Source organism: Aphelocoma coerulescens (assembly GCF_041296385.1).
Source record: "Aphelocoma coerulescens isolate FSJ_1873_10779 chromosome Z unlocalized genomic scaffold, UR_Acoe_1.0 ChrZ, whole genome shotgun sequence".
NCBI lineage: Eukaryota > Metazoa > Chordata > Aves > Passeriformes > Corvidae > Aphelocoma > Aphelocoma coerulescens.
The window spans coordinates 20,783,213-20,804,901 of NW_027184085.1; the positions used below are offsets into that span (position 1 = coordinate 20,783,213).

General features: G+C 38.5%; 1 protein-coding gene across 2 annotated transcripts; it reads right to left on the minus strand.

Annotated features, from left to right (window-relative positions):
- Nucleotides 1–2,005: 2,005 nt before the first annotated feature.
- On the minus strand, nt 2,006–21,604 carry TRIM23 (tripartite motif containing 23). Of its 2 annotated transcripts, XM_069001042.1 has the most exons (11): nt 21,416–21,604; nt 20,602–20,764; nt 12,536–12,657; nt 11,438–11,716; nt 10,641–10,823; nt 9,893–10,108; nt 8,700–8,834; nt 7,229–7,358; nt 7,001–7,111; nt 5,443–5,567; nt 2,006–5,104 (listed from the first exon to the last, which is right to left on the minus strand). In XM_069001042.1, exons 1-11 carry the CDS (start codon nt 21,509–21,511, stop codon nt 4,925–4,927), a joined length of 1,740 nt encoding a protein of 579 aa, XP_068857143.1. In that variant the 5' UTR covers nt 21,512–21,604; the 3' UTR covers nt 2,006–4,924. The 2 variants fall into 2 exon arrangements, with proteins under 2 accessions (XP_068857143.1, XP_068857144.1); XM_069001043.1 differs by lacking the exon at nt 7,001–7,111.
- Nucleotides 21,605–21,689: the final 85 nt, after the last annotated feature.

Consider the following 21,689-nt stretch of genomic DNA (forward strand, 5'->3'; position numbering starts at 1 on the left):
CCTTGTGTTCCAGACCCTTCCCTAGTGCCCTTCTCTGAACGTGCCGGAGCACCTCAATGTCCTTCTTGAATTGAGAGACCCAGAACTGGACACAGCACTCAAGGTGTGGCGTCACCAGTGCCCAGTACAGGGGCACAGTCCCTGCCCTGGTCCTGCTGGCCACACCACTGCTGATCGAGGCCAGGATGCCACTGGCCTTGGCCACCTGGGCACACCCTGGCTCACGTTCAGTTGCTGTCACCAGCACCTCCAGGCCCCTTTCCCCTGGGAAATGTCCAGCCACTCTCCCCCAGCCTGTGGCACTGCCTGTGGCTGTTGTGACCCAAGGGCAGGACCTGGCACTGGGCCTTGTTGAACCTCACACCATCAGCCTCAGGCCTGTCCAGATCCCTCTGCAGAGGCTTCCTGCCCTCCAGCAGAGCAGCACTCCCACCCAGCTTGGTGTTGTGCACGAACTTAACTGAGGGTGCACCTGATCATCAATGAAGGTATTAAACAGTGCTGGTTCCAATACTGAGCCCTGCAAAACACCTCCTGTGAGCAGCCACCAGCTGGATGTAACTCCATTCACCACCACTCTCAGGGCCCAGCCATTCAGAGTTTTTAAGCCATGAACTGTGCACCCAGCCAAGCCATGAGTGGCCAGTTTCTCTGCGTGAATTCTGTGGGAGAGTGTCAAAGGCTTTAGTAAAGTCCAAGCAGACAACATCCACAGGCTTTTCTCATCCACTAAGTGTGGCACACTGCCATAGAGATCAGGTTGGTGTCATGCTTTAGGTCCATCAAGGTCAAGGAGGACCTGCATTTCACAAAACCATGCTGGCTTAGGCCCCAAACCCTGATTATTTTGCACATGATGGCATTCAGGATGAACTGCTCCATGACCTTGCCTGGCACCAAGGTTAGGCTGACCTGTAGTTTCCTAGATCCATCTTCTGACCCATCTTGTAGATAGGTGTTACAGTTGCCAACTTGTAGTCACCTCCCCAGTCAGCCAGGATTGTTGGTAAATGATTTAGTAGTGTCTTGGTGTCTTAAAATTAAGGCATTCAGTACTCAGCCTTTTTTTAAACCTTTGTCACTGTTTCCCCCTGCATGCAATAAAGGATGGAGATTCCCACTGGCCTTCAGTTTGTTCCTGATGTATTTGCAAAAACATTTTTTATTGTCTTTTTCACCAGTAGTCAGACCAAGTTCTAGCTGGGCTTTGCCCTTTCTGATTTTCTTCCGGCATAACCTCACAGCATCCTTGTAGTCCTGCTGAGTTTTGCCTGCCCCTTCTTCCAGAGGTTATAAAATCTCTCTCCACATGTTCCAACAAAAGCTCTCTTGAGCCAGGCTGACCTCCTTGCCCTCATTTTTCAACACCTGGGGAGACACTGCTCCTGCACCTCTGGGATTTCCTTCTGCCTTCCTGGACTCCATTGCCCTTAAGGACTACCTCCTAAAGGACTCTCTCAACTAGTTTCCTAAACAGGCCCTAGTCTGCCCTCTGAAAGTCCAAGGTGGCAGAGCTGCTGATCCCTGTCCTTACTTCTCCAAGAAGCAAAATCTCCTTTTGTGATCACTTTGCCCAAGACAGCCTCCAAACATCACATCACATCACTCACCCATCCTTCTCTGTTTACAAACAGCAGGTTCTCACTGAAAGCTCCAACAACTCCTGCAGCTGTTGTGAATCTGGCTTGAAAGGGTCCTGTTACTATGCTAAACTATGTTTACTCTACAAACAGTAACACTGACCATGGCTGCTTTATGTTCACATAACACCACTGCACTCATAGAAGACTTGGGAGTTTACAATTCTGGTAACTTCCTTTATGAATTGAAATATGATGCCTGATAATCAAATTCATTCCCTCTGAAGTTGCTGCTACCACAAGGAAGTTTATCCTTAGTGAGATAAAGGATCAGTTAGAAAATTTCTATAGGACGTTAAATGTAGCACACCTCTATTCTGAGATGACCTTAAAAAAAATGAAAACAAAAGACAAGATAATTAAAATTAGTTTTCAAGGTTTTACATACTTTTATTGAAAAGAAATTATTTTCTGGGTAATGCAAATTGCAGCAGCTCACAAATTGTTTCAACTAAAAGAGCCCTTTCTTTAAAGGAATCTTTATGTAACATCCACATCTACTCAACACTCTTGGAATTAGACCCTCATGGTCCACAATTTTGAAGGTAGAATACAGAATCAGTGATGAAACATGACTTTTCAGTTAGCCTAGACATACTATTTTTGAGATGAAGTTCTATAAAGAAAGCCACAACACAGTCACCGGCTGTTGCATTTACTCAATTTCAAAATTATGTCAAAATCCTTTGAAAAGTTATTCAGTCTTTCCAAACGGTTAGCAATGCTTTAGTGAGTTCTAGTTGAGGAAATATTCCAATTACATATTGCATTAAGTCAGTACACTAAAAACTAAAGTTCAGTAAAACCAATGAAACAAGCTCAAATTTATAATTGAAGCAGTTCATATGTTGTATTAATGTATAATATGAATAAACCTCTTAGTGTACTCTTTACACTGGAAAGTTCACAGATGAATGCAACACTTTCACATTTACTTCAAGTCATCTTAAATAAATTCAATTTCAAAACACTTTCATGGTAGCATTCCATGTGTCACAAGCAATCACTTGTACTCAAAAGTATGCATAAGTGAGAATTGTTCCTCTGCCCTCAAATTTAATGTTACATAAAATACAAACTAGTCACCTTGAACATTTTGAAGTAGAACCATACTGAGCAGCATATGTAACTGAAGCCTAAGCCAGCTAAAATAAAACTAAATCGGGATTTTTCTAAAGAATGCATGTCGTCTGTTAAAAATATTACAGGAAAAGGTATCTACCATACTTAGCAGAACTTGTTCATTTTTCAAAAAGAGCTGTGAAGGGACAGTCAGCCCTAACTAGGTCAGGGGTTGCTCTGCAGAACAGGCTAAGCAGATGCTCAAGTCACAGCCACCAACAGTGTATTGTGCAAGAAGTTACAGGCTGGGAAGGATGAACAATTTTAAGTTTGGTACATGCAAAAACCCCACCTTTCGCTCTGTTATAAGCAATTTCCAAATTTATCAGGTTATCTAAAGTAAGAGTAAATACCCTGTGTCTCAGTACCTATATACATGTGTAGGCATTAAAGACGTCACATTAAAGACTTCACAAACACTGAACGATTTAAAGCTTAGTGTTCCTTCAGGTATTATTCAAGTTTTCAGACTTGCTGAATCTGAAGCTGCATTTAACATAAATGAAATTTAGGTTACAAGAATACTACAAATGTCATTATGAGGAAGTAGTTACATTAACTGCTTCCTCTAGAAGAAAAGTGCAAATGTACTAAATTATTTGTTTATACATTCTTGGCTTTACCTAAGGTATGTAGTAGGAAAACAGCATAAAATTCCTAATAATACAATGAAAGCAAAGCCACAGATAAAGGGATACACTTTCTTTGCTAGGTGAGGTTCAGAGCTCTCACAGGTAAACACTTTTCAGTGTGGCAAAAACATCTCCACATCTGTCAAACAACACTGTTCACTTGCACTACCTAGTTCTTCTGATTCACCTCTACTCTAATGATAAAAGTGATGATACAGAGTTCTGATCTACTGCTCACACTCGTTGTAGGTCCTCTACCAACACGAAGAGGATCCATGGCACAGCTTCTTCAATTGGCAGTGGCCATGGACTTAAAGAGAAGGGCAGAAGATTCTGGTGTGCATACCAGACACATAAAATTGTTTGCAGAGTTGCATGTCCAGTAGAAAAAGAGATCACTAAGTCATTGCAACCTTCTCTAAATTTAAACAGCACTACACCCGTATTTCATGGGTTTGTGAACGAGTAATCTTCAAAAATAGAGGCATTGTTGACAGTTTCATGTAGAAGATAAAGTAAAAATTGAAAATCTAATTATGGAAGGTTTATATCACGTTTTACCATCTACCCTTCTAAAGTAAGACCTATAATTAGTGTACTCTGGTTTTACATTGCGTTATTGAATACTTTAAGGCCAGTACCTTAATCTGGAAGCAGGACTTCTACATAAAAGCACATAGCTGGACATTATACCACACTACTTCTTTAAGAAGTTTTTTTTTTAATTTAATTTGACTTCTTGAGGAGTAAACTTAATCTCTACAGGCAGATTTTGTCCCCAAGTATGCACAAAACACTTTCACCTCAGTATCACTGTAGTATGTCCATAAATAATTCAGCATGAAAAACCCAACTAACCCCTGCCCCCAAAACATAACACAAGTTGCTAAACAATGACACAGCCCCTTCACTCTGCAACACTTTTCTCCATTCTGAGTTTTCTTTGTGCAGTTATGCTGTGTTCCTGTAACGAACAAGGAGAGTAATAAATAATAAGGGAAGCATTTTCTTTACATGGTGTAGCTGCATTTAAGTTTCAATGCCACCTTTAGATCTATGGATTCTTTAGATATTGAAGAGTAGCACCATTTATTTCTAATAGAGCTGACTATTACTAATAAACTTGAGATGGATTTTGAAATAGCTTAATGGGAAAGTATTTCTAAACCACTCAGAATTTTTGTAACACCAATTAACTACTGTAACCTCATTATAATTATTATATGAAATCCAATGCATATTTTATCAGGGAAAAATTTTAAATTGTAACAATATCACCAAAAGGAATTTCAAGGCATCCTTGTAACACTCTTCCATTCCCACTACAGGTAAATGTATCAAGTTTCAAAAACACTATAATGACACAAGTATAGTGAACCAATTATACTATCTAGGACAAAGGTTTGTATTTTTCTGTAACCACCAACTTAATATTTAAGTCCCCTTCTCAGAGGGAAGACCTGGTGACAACACGCTAAATCGTGCAAACAAAACCATGAACTACAACATTAAATTCCAGCTGACGCAAAGTTAAGCCACATCCAGGACACCAGCAGCCACTAGCTGCCTTGAAAGCCAGTCCAATCCATCATAAAGTCCTGTACCACTTCGGGCATCACAACCTTGAATATACCAGCTACGGCCACAGCAGAGTTTGTGGAGACTCAACAGCTCTGTGATTTCTTCCACTGAGAGAGCACCTGCTACATCCTGCAACAGAATCAAATACAAAGACTCAATTATTCTTCTGTATGTTTGAAGCCATTTTATTGGCTTAGACTGAAGCTACAGATCACATAAAGGCTCTTCAAACACAAAAGACAAATCAAACAGCTAAGCATTTACTACTTGTTACCATAAAAAACCCCTGTTTGTTCAGTCTACTAAGCACTCTTAGCACCAACATTTATTTGACCAGCATTACACATAAGGAAAACATCTACATTTCATGCTTTCCACATTAGCACTCCCTACCAACAACAGTGGGTTCAGAAGGTTGGAATTTGATAGACAAGCTGAGGAAAAGAATAAAACCAAATCACAAGTACCTGTTTATTAGCAAAGATCAAGAGCAAGGCATCCCGCAATTCCTTCTCTGTTAACAATTTTGCAAGTTCACTGTATGCTTCACTGACCCTGTCTCTGTGACTGCTATCAACAACAAACACCACCGCTATGAAAGAAGAAGAGAAATGTTTTATCCACATTCAAATACAAACTCTGAAAAATTAGCTTTCAACTTACACAATTCCTTTTTTCTAGAAGCTTCTTAAGTGAAGTTTCTCAGCAGTATGCAACTTCAATTTTAAATCCAGGATGGCTGAGAAATTCCTTACATACTTTCGTATTTTAAATAGAAATCTAGAATTCATCCTAAAATAGGGAAAAAATATCTGATTTTTTTTCCTAGTCTAATATAAAGACCATGATATTTTAACTACTTAGGTCTAAAACCAGATTTACTATGTGTGGATTAAGTATCTCAGTTTAAACCATTTCTCGATCCATTTATACTCCATTAACTCCCATATGACTGTTTCAGTTCCCCTTAATGGGCTGTAATACTCACAGGTTCAGCCAAATCAGCATAGCTTGCTTCAACTACAGACTACACAATCCAAAGAAGATGGCCATGGACCCAACACAGCAGCATTAGATTTTACTATCCACTAGAGAGAGTAACTAAGATGCCAGAAAGACTGGAAAGTCAAGGGGGCAGAGCCAGAGGACAGAATTTAAAATAAAGGGTTTTGCAATGAAAAAACCCCAACACCAAAACTAAATAAAACCTACTACAGTTATGTACCAGGGTAACTGCTTAGCTTTCTGTCCAACATAAAATCCCTCAAGGCAGGCATGATTCCACACTACTTTACACAGTATGTTTTAAGAGGATAACAGAAATCCCAAAATACAATTTTTAGGAGTTTGAAAAGATGAATAATTTAAAATGTTAAAGTTTGCATTTAAGGCTGAAATAATGCAGAAAGAGCACATGAGCTGGTGTTTGTAATTCCTAAGTATTTCAGGTAATTGTGAATTAATTAATCAAGAGGAACTTCTTTCTGAACTGGAGAAAAACCTATGGAGGATTTAAAAAAGGACAACATGAATTTTTAAGTTGGCACTATATGTATCAGTGTTTTCAGAATCAGTAATCTAGTCTATAATCAGATACTACACTGCAATACCAAGTCAAAAGTTACAGAACTTTGTAGATTTTTTTATGTTGCTACCTAAAGGCTCCTAAAAGCTGAGTATTTTCAAGTGCTATTTATATTTCATACCTGGCAAGTACCGCTTCTCACTATGCAGACTTTGGAACGCTGTACCTTGTCTGTTGTCAGCTAGAACCAATTTAACAGAGGTTCTAATTTTGTTTGGCTCCATGAACTGTCTGATGGATTTATGGAGAATGCATCTTTATCATGCAGTAGACACTATGACCAACTGGATTAAAATTTATTAGCTCATGAACCTAACAGCTGTACTTTGCATTAACTGAACAACTTTCTACTGTCATAAGTTATTTCTATTAATAATCTTTCTGGCTCTGAAACACAAGCTAGAAGACAAAATGCAGTTGAAGAGTTGTATCAGTATTACCTTGCGTATTGAGATAATAATGTTTCCACAAAGGCCTCAATTTGTGTTTTCCTCCTACATCCCAAATAGTAAACTTTAAATTCTTGTATTCTACTGTTTCAACGTTAAAACCTGGAATAAAAATATTTAAGTTTTACAGTCCTACTCTGTATGAACATAAAATAATCAAAATCAGTAGATAAATCATACATTCGGGAAAGTCATTACATTTAAATTGTAGGTACTAACCTATTGTTGGAATTGGCTGCATGAATTCATCTTGCTTTAACTTAAACAAAATAGTTGTTTTGCCAGCTCCATCTAATCCTAAAGTAACAACCCGAATTTCCATTTTTGGTCCAATATGTACCCTGTTGTCCTGGAAGAAACAGTATACATAAAACAACAGCAAATCTAGGAAATTCAATCTAGAAAACCCTTATGTTTAAAACACATATTTTATCACCATTTCTAAAATTATTAAATGGACGATATCCAAAAGTACAAGGCACAATCATCAATCCCTTCCAGCAATAAAAGAAACAAAAATATCCAATACTCTGTAGTTCATGAACCTGTAACTTCTACCTGAGTCTTCTCAGGCTGTCTTTTAGAAAGTCAGCCAGTTTCATTATACTATGTCTATATTTGATAAAATTTCAATTCTTTCATCATTCTTGGCTGAAACCATGTGAGGAATTGTTTGTGGCAATTAATTAGAATTCTCTGTAATTACTGCTTCATTCATGGAATAATGAGGGTTTGCAAAAGAGGTTTCCCTGGCCCTACCAACTCTGGTCTCTGCTGAATGGGAAAGAGACAGGCAGAAGTGAAAATTTTTTATTTCCATGTTAATGCAACTATACTGAAGTTACAAAATAAATTATTTTGAAGATTTAATTTCTTAAGTCAACAAGAACTGACATAGAATCCCCATGGAAGCATTCATTTCCTTACAGTAAATGCTTCAACAGCTACAGTTAAATCCTCATTTTTGTCTCAGCAGCAATAGATCCTCTTCCTCTTTCACCCATTCAGAAGCACAAAAAGCCATATATCAAAGTATTTCTTGTTCCTTGAGTTTCAAACTTATTTACTTGCCTATGAGGAACTATCTTCAATAATAAATACCATATATATACACAACAAATAGAAGTACCGTTATCAAACTTTGAATAATTTAATTCCTTTCAAAGAAAGTGGTACTGAAATTATATTGAAGCAATAAAACCCAAACCTACTTAGAAGATGAACCACGTCTAAGCTAAGCTCTCAGTGAATACGAAGCAACTGCAAAACAACTGACCGTTTAATGAACTGAAAGAAATATTTAACATTATAAACTGAAAGTTATAATAGTAGTATTACATTTAAAATAAGTGAGGAATTGTCAGGAAATAATCAGGTATGTTTCCAAAGAAAGGTGTTTCTAGAACTCACAAATGCTATCCAACATATTAAAAAGCAAAAAGTTACTGATGTGGTCAATGTCGAATGAACATTTCTCACCCTAATTATAACAGCACAGTGGTTTGTTGCTCTAATACCACATTGCACTCATGCTGTGATAAGACACTGTGGCTCTAAGTGATACTGAAGTGCTTCAACTTGTTGCAACAAATACAGCATCATAATGTACATACATTATTCCTGCTTTATTTTAAACTAGATTTGGGACATCACAAAGTCGATAGCTGTACTTCCATGAGATTAAGAATACCTTTGTAAAAGTGACAGGTATGCTAGCATCCAGCTGTACATGATCTGCAAGTTCTGTAAACTGTTGCTGCTGTTTCTGTAATGTCTCTAGCAATCTTGTAATTTCCTGTTTGGCCAACACTACTCTGCAGTCATCCTAAACAGACAAAAAAACCAGAAGTATGCCTTTCCTTTAGCAATTTACTTTAAAAAACCCCAAATAAAATATAGATATGATTGCTAGAAAGAAGATATTTTAAACAGAAATACTCTACTTCAATAAACTAACGTTTACAAAATAGATTTATTTAAAATTGCAATACAAATATGAGTATCTTAACATTTTTCCTTAACACTAATAGAAACTAAACAGTTCTGCAGGTTAAAGATAAAAACCAACAAACTTTCTTTACAAGCCATATAAATTATGAGAAACAATAACAATGTAACACATAAAGAATATTTATCTTTCTCCTATATCATTCCAACAGATGGAATAGAGCAAGTACTTTGCAGTATACAGCAACACACTTAAGAGGAAAATATTAGTATCCACCCATTCATGATCAGAACATTTGTATAGCTAAATCTGACTAGGCAACAAAACACAAGCTCTAAACAAATCTGGAAAGAAGTACAAATAACACATTCATGAAGTAGCTTCTCACACTTGGTTTACTATTTGCTACAAATACTATTTACTTTTTCCTATAATTAAACTGAATGAATAAGGGATCAGTCAGATACTCTCACACAGCCACTTCATACATTTAAGATGTTGAATTACCCGTGTTACAAGTGCTACTGGAAGAGATTTAATCCCAAAACATTTTCTCCTACCAGCCATGTATGACTACCAGCTTCAAACATCTATACTTGTAATTGCAACTGCAAAATCCTTCAGATAAATCCTGTAGGGTTTTTTTTTGCTTCAGTCTTGTCTTGTCCTCCCACTAAACTCACAAATACCAGAACTTACTCCAGAAAAGTCATGCCACAGGGTTTCCAGCAACTGGAGGAGTCCACACTTTTGTACTAATTATCTTTGTCTAACACTCCCTTGCAATGAATACTTAAATCTCATGTTATATCATGATTGTTTTAATCTTTTAAGAAAATAATGCAGAGTACCATCTAACCTGGTTTTCTGTAGTCTAAACTTAATTTGTAGTTCCATGTATATTGCCATATGCTGCAGCTCACTTGCCAGCCTACCTGTTGTAAAGTCTTTTCACAGTGAAGGCAAGCCGTTGAAACCTGTGACAGGAGAATGGTCATGTCTTCTTGCTGTTGCCTTAGCCAAATCAACTTCTCTCTCACGTGAGCATCAACAACACTTAGAGCCATTTCCTCCTGACGACAAAGGGTTTCATGAAGATCAGAAAAATAGGCTCGGACACACGAGCGAGCATTCTCTGCAGTTCCTGGTACCTAGAGTGTTGAAGCAAGAAGTTCCAAGAGATTAAGGACACCAGTTGACTCCAGAATCACATCTTAAATTTTATTCCAGATTCACACTTATTTTTGCATCTGCTTGGCTACATCATAGTTCAAGTCCCAGCTAGGGCTGGTAAGACTTTCTGTACCATACCAAGACCATTCAAGAAGTTACTCCTCCTATAATCAAGTAGCTTGTTTGCATGTATAGACACTTTACTAAAAAAGACCAAGGAAAACAGCCTCAGTAGTCCCATACCACCTGAGAGCATACACAATCTGTACACTAGCAGTTATACAACTTTTCCCACTGCCTCCATATTTTCATGTAGCCTAAAAACATTGTAACACACAAGTTCCCACCTATCTGCTGACCTAAGCCTCAATACTGACTTGCTAAATAAAAGAACTTTTAAGTCTTGTTCTAGAAAACCTGTGGATAATTTTCAAAGAAATTCCTTATCCTAGTTATTACCAAAAAGCAAATAATCTATGCAAGGGAAATAAAAATTTTTAAAAAGCATACATGTTCAGTATGGGCCATTCCAACTCCATCTTCAACTATTTGTTCTCCTCCTTCTATATGCTGAACAATTCCGACTAGTTTTCTGGAATAATCTGAGATTTCTTCTGTGAAAGTTCTTATACAGTGAGCCATGTCTAAAATGGATGCACGAATCTGGTTTGCTTCTGGTTCTAAGATGGAGTGCTATTAATTAAAAGCAACATATTAAATATAAATCATAACTATCTTCCTTAATAATCTTTTCTATTTTACTACATATTTAATATACATGTGCAAGTATATGGGCATATATTCACATATATATATATACAGGAAAGCCAAATAAGAACTTAAAACCGTCTTGCAATTTAAATATACAATCAGGACTTAGAAATTATGCTGAAACTAACTCAGATATCTAGCAATTACACAAGTAAACAAAAACTTGCCTGTTTATCATAATTTATTTTAAAAAAAGAAGGATGGTAAGATTGCACCAGTGATGCGATGTGTACATAGTGTCTGCATTATGAAAACAGCTTTTAAAACTGATGGCTCAATATTATGAGAAGTTCAGAAAACCAGCAGATAAAGGGACTGTCCTTCATATATATACACACATTAGTAACTCACTGAGTTCTAAGTTTTTTTCTTCATCTTACCATGGCAACTATCTGACATGAAGGGAAAATGAAAGAATGGGATGAAGACACATCAAGAGTCTACCCTCCTTTCTTGACAACCTTTTGTACTTTAATTGGATAAATAATTATGCAAGCCACCCCACGGCATAACCAGAAATTAATTACTAGCAGTACCTTATGACCTTGATGCTTCCCATACTCTTTGCAGACACAACACATGAGAGGACTCGCCTGACAGCCCTCTTCTAAACAAACAAACTCAATGGCATGCACTTGGTGCTGGGAGCACATCGTCTTCTCATGAGGCTTATCAGCAAGAGGTACACGCCTGTGCTTCGCTAGAGTCTTAGTAGAATGAGTAAGCTGGGAACAGTCTGCACACAGGTGAGTGGCACAAACAGTGCAATACACAGATGCAACATGGGCTTCATCTTCATCGCAACGAATGATACTCTAACAACAAAAAACAGGCAAAACTGAAGTAGTTAACACATAATCCAAATAACGGAGGAAAAATCAGAAGACCTGTCAACAATGTAAGATTTCTTTAAAAGTAAATAAATATTTGGACTACTCTGAAACTTCATTTTAAGTTTTCAATAAACTTACAAAAAACAAAAGGTTATAGCATTCAGCGATTTTATAAATCCAAGCTTCAGTGCAAGTTGTAAAGTTTTGGAGGAGAAAATAAATCTGGCTCCAGGAATTTCCTCCAAAGCAGTCATTACAGAACAGAGAAGTGGTTACAGAAAAACAGAATACCAATGGTCAAATAAACACTTAGGAAAGTTATCTACATCTAGAATGGTACTGCAAGATATTCTGCACACCAGCTGTTAATACTGAGATGATAAAAGCAGCTAGTTTTGGTAATGAAGTACTACATGATGTAATAAAATGACTAAAAGGCAACTACTGACCAGAAGAGCTGAAGTCTTTAGGATGAATTCCTAAAGAGTTTTAGAAAACTGTGCTTATACCACTGTAACTAAAATATCAAAATGAGTAACCTTTTCTAAAAATCCTAAAGGCATTAAAAAAAGGGGGAAATAGTATGCATACTTACTAATACCTGTTTATTTTCTGCTTAAATTAGCATTTAATTATGAAGCAATTAACTGAAGCCTTAGTACTAGATACTAGAAGAAATTAATAGTATTATTGGTGAAATTACATTTGGCAAAGAACTGATTTTCATTTTTTTTTCCTTTTTAGAGATACCTTCTAGCAAACATAACAAATTTTTTTTGCCTTTTGTTTAAAACTCAGTACCTCTCCAGAGAGACCAATGCCTTCTTCAGCTGTCCCATACTGCCCAGCAGGTCCATTCTGCAACCGTTCCAAGAGTTCCAACAAAGCAAAGTTCTTTTTCAATCCCCAGACACCAGAATCTCCTATTTTTGACAAAGAATTAAACAAAGGGGAGGAGAGGAACACAAATCTCAACATATAATTTTGAGAAATTACACAAACTACTGAGATTCTGACAAACATTAAGACCACATCAACTACATTAATATTAACAAAGTGAGATACAACTAACATTTTTTCTGCAAGCTCACTCCATCCTCTTCCTTCCTTTGATCACTGAGCTATTTAATACTTATGCACATTTTCCCTACTTAAAAGATGCCAAGATTATTAAAAATTTAGAGAAACTCAGTAAAAATAGTTATAAAATAATTTGCAATAGCTAACAACTAAAGAATATAAGGAACACACAAACACTGTGTACCATAATTATTATTTTCAGAGGTACAGTGAACAGTTCTACTGTACTAATGGAAGCCATGAAGAATTCCCTACTGACAAACCTTATTCCCTGAATCACAAGATGCAACACCTATTGCAGCATTCCAGCAAAACCTAAGTAAGAGTTAAAACAATATTCATAAAGAAAACCCAAGGTACTACGCTATTTGATAAAAAGGAAGATCACTCATAATCCATAGAGCAAAGCAGAAATCCATGTCTACTCCTCTATGATCCTGATTTTGAAGAAGTTAACATGAACCAATGACATGAGAACCAAAATCAGAACTGCATCCCAATAACTGCTGCTAAAGGTATCTATATAGGCCACATGGCATATGAGAGAATCTTAGTGGCTGCTTCTTCAAGGAATTATCATCCCTTGACTTTTTTCAGCATAATTGTCATAAATTTAATGACATTTTCTCTCTTGCAAGGAAAAGGTGGCTCAAGAGATCAAGCATCATCTCTGAGCACTGAATCATTACTTTTTAGCCATAGCAAAATCACAAAATTGTTGTGGTTGGGAGGGTCCTCTTGACATCACTTTGCCAAAGTCACCTAGAGCTGGTTGCCCAGGACCACTCCCAGGCATCTTTTGAAGATCTCTAAGGACGGAGGTGCTATCACCTCTCTGGGCAACCTGTGGCATAGCTTTCTTACTCTTACAGTCAAAATTGTTTCCTTATATGCAGACAAAACTTCTGTGTTTCAGTTTGTGCACACTACACACCAGCTATCTATATGAACGAATGAAAACAGTATTCCCACATGTTTTCCCAGAGAGCCCAGACTACTTGTAGAGTTGTCCCATGTTTTTTTCCTAAATTATGCTGCCCTGTGGCAGTCTGGTAGGAGTATGTACCCTTCATCCTTCTGGAATTCAGTGTCATCTTGCTGATCCTTTACAGACAGTAAGTCTTCTGTCTTCAATATGGAGATTTATCAAACACTCCATAGATTTTGATTTATCGTTTAGAGTGAAAGTGCGGTTCTAAATGACCAGACAGACAACATCTACGTAGTTATGGGAAATATCCAGTTAGTAACCACACTGGATACCTCACTGCTTTATGCAGCTTCCAGTTTAACTTCATTAAACTTTCCTCCATAGTCCATCTTCCTCACAGTTTAAATTATAGCCCATAATACTCTATTTTGAATTTGGCCACTGAGAAGTTATGTGCCTGAAAGATTACAGGCAATAAAATGGATGCTACTGTTTTCTTCTAGCTATAAATGGGAGCATTTTTAACCTAACTTCCAACATCCTCAACAGGTAAAAAACAACACTGATAACCTGTTTAAAAAAATGTGCTTACCAGTAAAGACCATGCATTTGCTGCTTCCAGAAATGGGCCTATGAAAGCACTGATTAGTAACTCTGAAGTTAGGTATAAAGCAAGGAGTCAGCACTTTTAAAGTCAGTGACCTCTGCAGTTATCAGTTCCATGGTGGAAGCCTTCTCTGCTACAGAGAAGCATTACATTGCCAACACCCAATCTAAGATCAGTGCACTTCACAAAATAAGTTGAAAACAAACTAACAAAATATTTTAACTTCTATTTACCACAGATCTTGAAGGAGTTTACAGAAGGTATGTTTTGTCCCTCCACAATTACACTAAGCACCAGCAAAGTCATCTGCCTTGATATATTTTAACTTCAGAGCTTACTAATTTTTTGCTTGAGCACCCCTAGCAAGATCACTGTTTCTTTAACACAGAGCAAAGAAGAGTCACCTCTTATTACAAGCTGAAGAAATACAGAGCACTATATCCACATCTAGAATATAATTTACATCAAAACAGTTGGTAAACAGAGTCTGGATTTGCTCAATATGTATCTAGACAGACCCTCAGAAAACAAAGCACTGAAAAGTGGCTATGTGGTTCCCTTCTACAGTGTTTAGCACTTTCCCACAACAATCTGACTGTGCACAACCTTCAGGTTCTACAGCATACAAAATACTCACATTAACAACACACCAATGTAATGACTGCTGATACTAACACGGACCTCCTATTTTCAGATTATGCACTAATCCAGATAGCCATTAATAGCCCAGTATAAATGGAGGCACACGCACCAAAAGGGTAAACCTACTTAAGGAACAGATTATAGCTCCTAGTCTTTAAGCAAACATTGTCCAAGCCTTTAAGGCAAACACTAGGTAAGGCTGGGAGAGAAAGAAGCTACTCAATCACTACAGAGTTTCTTATAGAAGTCTTTTCTGTCACGTTTTAGTATTTATTAAAAAAGCCCTGGACACCAAGAAGTACTCTTCTCAGTTTACAACCTTGTATCTGATTTTAATCACATTAGCTCTGTTCCATGTCTAGCAGTGAAGGGAAAGTCAAAACAGAGCTAATTTACTGAATTGTAAGCAACAAGATCAGAAAAGATAAGTCTGTAGCTATTCTGAATTTATTTTCTGGTTCATAACTCTACGCTGTCATGAGAAACAAATTTACGCTTCTACATTCTTTCTATTATGTATCATGACACTTGCTCATACAAGCACTAGCAATTGTACAACATGCCCATCTTGGTCACAGATAAAAAACAAGCAAAGCTTACATGCTAATTTTAATCTAGTAAAACAGAATTTATAACCAGCAAGCATCCTATAAAACATAGAATCACGTCATAATCCTGAGCTGGAAGGGACCCACAAGGATCACTGAATCCAACTCCTAGCCCTTCACAAGCCATTCCCAATAACCACATTGTATGTCCCACAGCACACTCCAAATACTTCTTGAACCCTGGCAGATTTGGTGCTGTGACCACTTCCCTGGGGAGCTCTTCAAGGGCCCAACACTGGGTGAAGAAACTTTTCCTGATATCCAACCTAAACCTCCCCGACACAAGTTCAGGCCATTCCCCCAGTCCTGTCACTGCTCACCACAGAGCAGAGATCAGTGTTTGTCCCTCCTCTTCCCCTCACAAAGAAGCTGTAACTGCAGTGAGGTCTCCCCTCAGTCTCCTCCAGGCTGAACAGACCAAGTGACCTCAGCTGCTCCTCATAAGGCTTCCCCTCAAGGCCCTTCACCATCTTCATGCCCCCCCACTGGACACTCTCTAGTACTGTCCTTCTTATCCTGTGGCACCCAAAGCTGCCCCAGCACTCGAGGTGAGGCTGCCCCAGTGCAGAGCAGGGCAGGACAATCCCCTCCCTTGCCCGGCTGGCCATGCTGTGCCTGATGCCCCCCAGGACACACTTGGCCCTCCTGGCTGCTGGGGCACGGCTGACTTGCATTCAACTTGCCATCCACCAGGACCCCCAGCTCCCTTTCCATGGCACTGCTCTCCAGCCTCTCATTCCCCGGTCTGTCTGTACATCCAGGGTTGCTCCATCCCAGGTGCAGAATCTGGCACTTTGCCCTGTGGAATGTCACATGGTTGGTGATTGCCCAGTCCTCTAATTTGTCAAGGTCTCTCTGCAGGACTCCTCTGCCCTCGAGGGAGTCAACAGCTCCTCCCAGTTTGGCATCATCTGGGAACTTCATATAGCTCCCAGTCAGGCACCCAGTCACCAACGAAGATGTTGAAGAGCACAGGGCCAAGGATGGAGCCCTGGGGAACCCCTCCAGTGACAGGTCCCCAGTCTGATGTCACCCCATTCACTGTAACCCTTTGTGCCTGACCCATGAGCCAGTTGCTCACCCAACATATGATGTGTTTATCCAGCTGTGAGCTGGATATTTTGTTCAGCAGGACACTGTGAAAGACAGTATTGAAAGTTTTACTGAAATCCTAAAAGATCACATCAACTAGCTTCCCTTGATCAGCTAGGTGGGCTACCTTGTCGTAAGCACGCATTCTCATAAAAAAGTCATGTCTCATTTCACTGGTATCTATCATGAAGTTTACATATTTGCAAAAAGGGGACTTTGCTCCTTTTTACTCCAAATTTACCTATAAAATTTTTATGTACTTGACCTACACATTTTCAACACATCTGACCAAGTGTTTATTTTATATTTAAAATCACTAAAAGATGAGTTGTATAAATACATTCATTTCATCATTTGGACTTTACCTCAAATTCTGCTTCAATCACAAATGTAAGAGTCTAGTGATCTCATCCTTGTGCCTACAAAGCATGTTTGTGTCAATTACAAAAATCATTACACATTATGATTGTCATCTCAAAAGAAGAGTAAGACATGAATAGCAGGAAACGTGTCAGCCAGGAGCAAGATAGTGACAGAGTGAAGATATTAAGACTGACTCCAGCAAACGATACAAGTATCAACTTCAAAGCATGAATCTTGACTGCAGAAGTATTACAAATAATGAAAGGAATAAAGGAACAACTTTTGTCTAAATGTATAAACAGATTTGAAAGAATGGTTTTTCTTGCACAGTATTTTTAAGTTTCATCTTGGCACTCAGACACTAGCAAAGGCATGTGTAAATGTAAGCAACACCAATCAGATGGATTCCATGAAGAATGCTATCACCTGCAAATCTATGTGAACAAGTTTTAATCATAGCAAATAATTTCAGCTCTGTAGTAAGAGAGAAACTCCAAAGCTGCAACATAAGCACATTTTTCCTAAAAATTCCCGGGCCCACATATTTATTTAAAAAAAAAACCCAGAACCCAACAGAAACAGACACACCAACCCCAAAACCAACCAAACAAAACCAAACAAACCAAAACCAAACAAACAAACAAAAAACCCCAAACAAAAACAAACAAAAAACCCCAAAAAAACCCCTAGTAATCCAACATAGGAAAAGAGAAAGCAGTTTGCAAGAAATTATTTGTCTTTTCTTCCAAACCAAATATACTCTAAGGAAAAGCTTTAAGAGCAGCCTCTTTTTCTACAGACACCATTGATTGGATTTTTCCCCATATAAACTGTCTGAATCAACAATCTCCAGAACCTACGATTTAAAAATTTTGAAAATCAAATGAACTTTTCCATTGCACCTTTTTGGTTAAAAAACGTTAATCCAGTTGAAGACAACACTTCACATACCTTCAACATGTACATTTAAAATTCTCCATTAGAAGATTAATCACAGGCAAATTCATCAAAGAATTCTTAAATACCCAACAAAAAATCAATGTTTTGTCTATTCTGCAATGCAGAATGATTTGGGCAGGCTTTAGTCCTATCTGTTCACTACAAAATGTTTTCTCTTGTAATAAGATTTTATGAACTATTAGAAAATTTTGCTAAGCACGTAAACAACATTTCAATTTTCAGTTGTAGAACACGTATTTCCAAAAATGCTGATTCACAAAGTACTTCTAACCCAGCCCTCACATACAGTTACATACAGAAAGAAGAGACAGCCTTGTAAATTTAAACCAAGAATTCAGTTCCAAAAAATACAGCTACATCTATCCATATACAGATCCCAAAGTATTTATTTCAAAAAGTTCCCAAGATTACTTAGGAAACTTGGAAGAATATAATATTAAGTGCTTTACTAATAAGGGCAAAGGAAAAAAAGTAACCATAGGTTAAATAACCAACTAAAAGTCTCCATAAAATCCATAGTTACTGACTAAGAAACTGTGTTCAGCACAGGTAGCTTTATGTCCTAATTTTACAGCTTTTCTTTCAATTGAATTTTCTCTTGGCAGTGGTCCTATAATCAAAATTTAGATACTAAACAGCTCTCTGATACTAGAGAGCATTATTTCATTAAATTAATTATAAGGTAGAATGGAAGTAGGGTGAACATGGAGCTTGCTTTCTCATATCTTCAAAAGGAGGGGAGGGAAGTATGAAAAGTTCCCCTGGGCCCCATGTTGTCCCTCCCAGCTCCTAAGCTCTAGAACAAAACAGAACTACAAGTGCAGCAAATTTAACCAACAGCAGCAACTACTAGGTGATTAGAGCAAGGTCACAAAGGTACAGATGTCTCAAAGAGGAGCCATGACGAGCTTCGCTCCACAAAACATCCTGGGTTTATATCCTAGAAGCAATATTATTTCTCAAGGCTGTTGGATATGGAGAGATTAAAAGTAGCTGTGACCTCCCCCTGCCTCAGATCACCAGGGAGAACATTTTTATTCACAGAAGTACTTTCACTTTCAAGCTGTTTTGCTGAGATTTTCTACCTATTACTTTTGTGAGCAACTGTTGATCACAGTGTATTCCTCTTTCTTGTGTTAGCCAGCAGGATGCAAGTCTATTATCCTCAATATAAAAAGAACCTGAAGCTTTTTATCCCTCTTCCTAACTGCAGGAGACTTGGAGGTTTAATAACATTTCACTGCATTCAGAAAGCTCCTCAGAAAGATGGAAAAAAAAAAATCTGTACATGTTTTTGTAAAGCTTCATTTTCACCAAACAGGAAACACACCAAAAAATATGATAGGATGCTTTCAGATGCCTGGGAAAAATTGCACAATAAAAACTAAGCAGCAACAAGTATCCCATCACAATAAAAAAAAAGCAGTGGACTTAGACAAAAATGTTTCGTAACAACAGGACTGAGCGTTGTGCTCTAACATTCTCTCTCCAAAAGCATAGTTTAAGAAATCTTGTGCAGCTGTGCAGTAACAGGTAAGAAGTCAAAAAAACCATTACTCTTTTAACCGCTCTCCTAGATTGGCAATCATTCATGATGCTCATACTTTACCACCTCCCTCTACCCAGAAAACAAGCCCCCCTTTCAAATGAGATTGATATTTCTTTTCCTGATTCCTGTCTCCACAAAAACATCCTGCAGAGTGCCTTAATATTCCTTGCAGTTTGGTCTACAATTTAGGAGATTCTTGTACTGCAAAATCAAGTGAATTTGATACTCAAACTTTTTTTTCATGGTTTACCAGATTAGAGATTTCCTTTTCTAAAGATTCTCCTTTCAACAGTTTTTCTTTTTTTCCTCCAGTGCTATTCAAAGCTGCTGGAGCCAGTTCTATTAACAAGTTCTTTTTGTTACAGGTTCCTCTGATAACTTGTCTTCTCTGTATCCCCATGTTGATTAGATAATTCTTATTCTGAAGAAATTATGTGCACGTGCCATCTTTTGCCTAAAAAAAATCTTCCACTGCAAGACAAAAGCCGCATCTTATTCTTTCAAATAGCATGTGCAGACACTCTTAGAGTAGGGGAATTCCTGTTAATAGCCTGCTGCTATCAATTATTGCATGTATAGAAGTAACTAACATAGTAAAAACCAGTTTTGCTATCACTGATCCTTCCCCCTAGGTCACTTCATCATGAATTCAGACAAATATGTTTGTCAAAAAAGCTATTTAATTGCATGGGTTTATTGTTTAGGACAATAGGAAACTAATACTCATTCAGGAGCCCTTAGAAACATTAGAGTAGTCCCTTTGTAAATATAGGTGTACAAAAAGACTTCAAGGTATAAAGCGCACGAGCCAAGACTCAAGAACATAGAGGCAAAATATTTCCTTTCTTTTCCTAAGATAACTACTTTACTAGTGTTTAACACTGGTACGAACTTCTATAAATGAAAAGGAACACTGCACATTCATTACTTGGAAATACTACCACTAAGTGCAACACTAAAAATCTATGTCTAGCATTATCTTCTAGATATCCTTGACTGAGAGGTTTTAAGAATGTCAAACTTGTATTTTCTTACCTAGTTCAGTAACTTGTCGATCAAAAGGACAACGAACTGCTCTGCCGTGAAGGGGAAGCCGGGTAAGACAGTCATGGCAGACAGTATGGCCACACAAAAGCAGCCGGGGAACTTTGTCCCCTTGCAAAGAAAATACATCTTCACACACTCCACACTCAAGGACCTGTAAGTCAAAAAAGACCATATTTGGTTTTGAGCTAAATAAAAAGCAGACTTCATGCAGTAAGCCATATGACAGTTTATTTTACAGAAATTCAATCACAGCACATAAGCTGAGTCAGTAATTCTGCTTTATGCACACAACTAACGATCATGCTATGGATTTTTTTAAAAGGAAATAAATAATTAGACACAAACAGAATATTTTAATTCCTCAATATCGTGCCTGATCACCACTAGTTCCTGCCCACTTCATTTAATACACTGCCACAAGACAAGCCTACTGGTCAAGAGGCACAACCAGGAGAAACATCCTCGCAGGAAAAGAGGCGAGCAAGACCCTGCCAGAGCAGAGTGTTGGCTCGTGCAGTTTCCCCTAGCAGCTGATGCTCATAAACAGGTCAGTCATACTAAGTGAGCCACTTAGCAAGCTACAAACGCAGCACCAAGCTAGTGGGAGCAAACAGCTGAGGGCCGGAACATCTCAAGCTACTACTGAAAAGCAAAACTGATGGTCATTCAGAAAGAAAAAATCCCCAAACCAATCCATAAGCCGGGACCCTAGGGGATACCTCCTGTACCACAGGCCTCCCGCGCCCCGTCCTCGGTCGGCACCACCCGCCCCGCCACAGGCTGGGCCGAGCCACTACCTCACCTTCACCGTAGCGCCTGCCGGGCCGCGACCGCCAGCCCCAGGCCCGCGGCCACCCTCCGGCCCGGCCCCGGCCTTGTTTACAGCCAGGGCCGCCATCTCGGGGAGGGCGGAGCAGCGTGGCTCCGCAGGAAGGAGAAGGGAACCGCCGCCGCCTCAGGCACCACCCCGGCGGGTGCAGGCGCCGCTCCGCAGGACTGCAAAACTACAGAACCGTAGAACTACGACTCCCATCGTGCTCCGCCGCGGCCCCGGCAGGCGGAGGAGGCGGTGCTGC

Excerpts from the sequence above, each read along its gene's own strand:
- TRIM23 (XM_069001042.1), bottom strand. The coding sequence starts at position 21,511 with ATGGCGGCCCTGGCTGTAAACAAGGCCGGGGCCGGGCCGGAGGGTGGC. Across the intron at positions 10,109-10,640 it reads GAATGGCCCATACTGAACAT|GTACCAGGAACTGCAGAGAA; the intron begins GTATGCTTTTTA and ends TCAACACTCTAG. Across the intron at positions 5,568-7,000 it reads TTATTATCTCAATACGCAAG|CGGTGGTGTTTGTTGTTGAT; the intron begins GTAATACTGATA and ends CTTCTTTCATAG.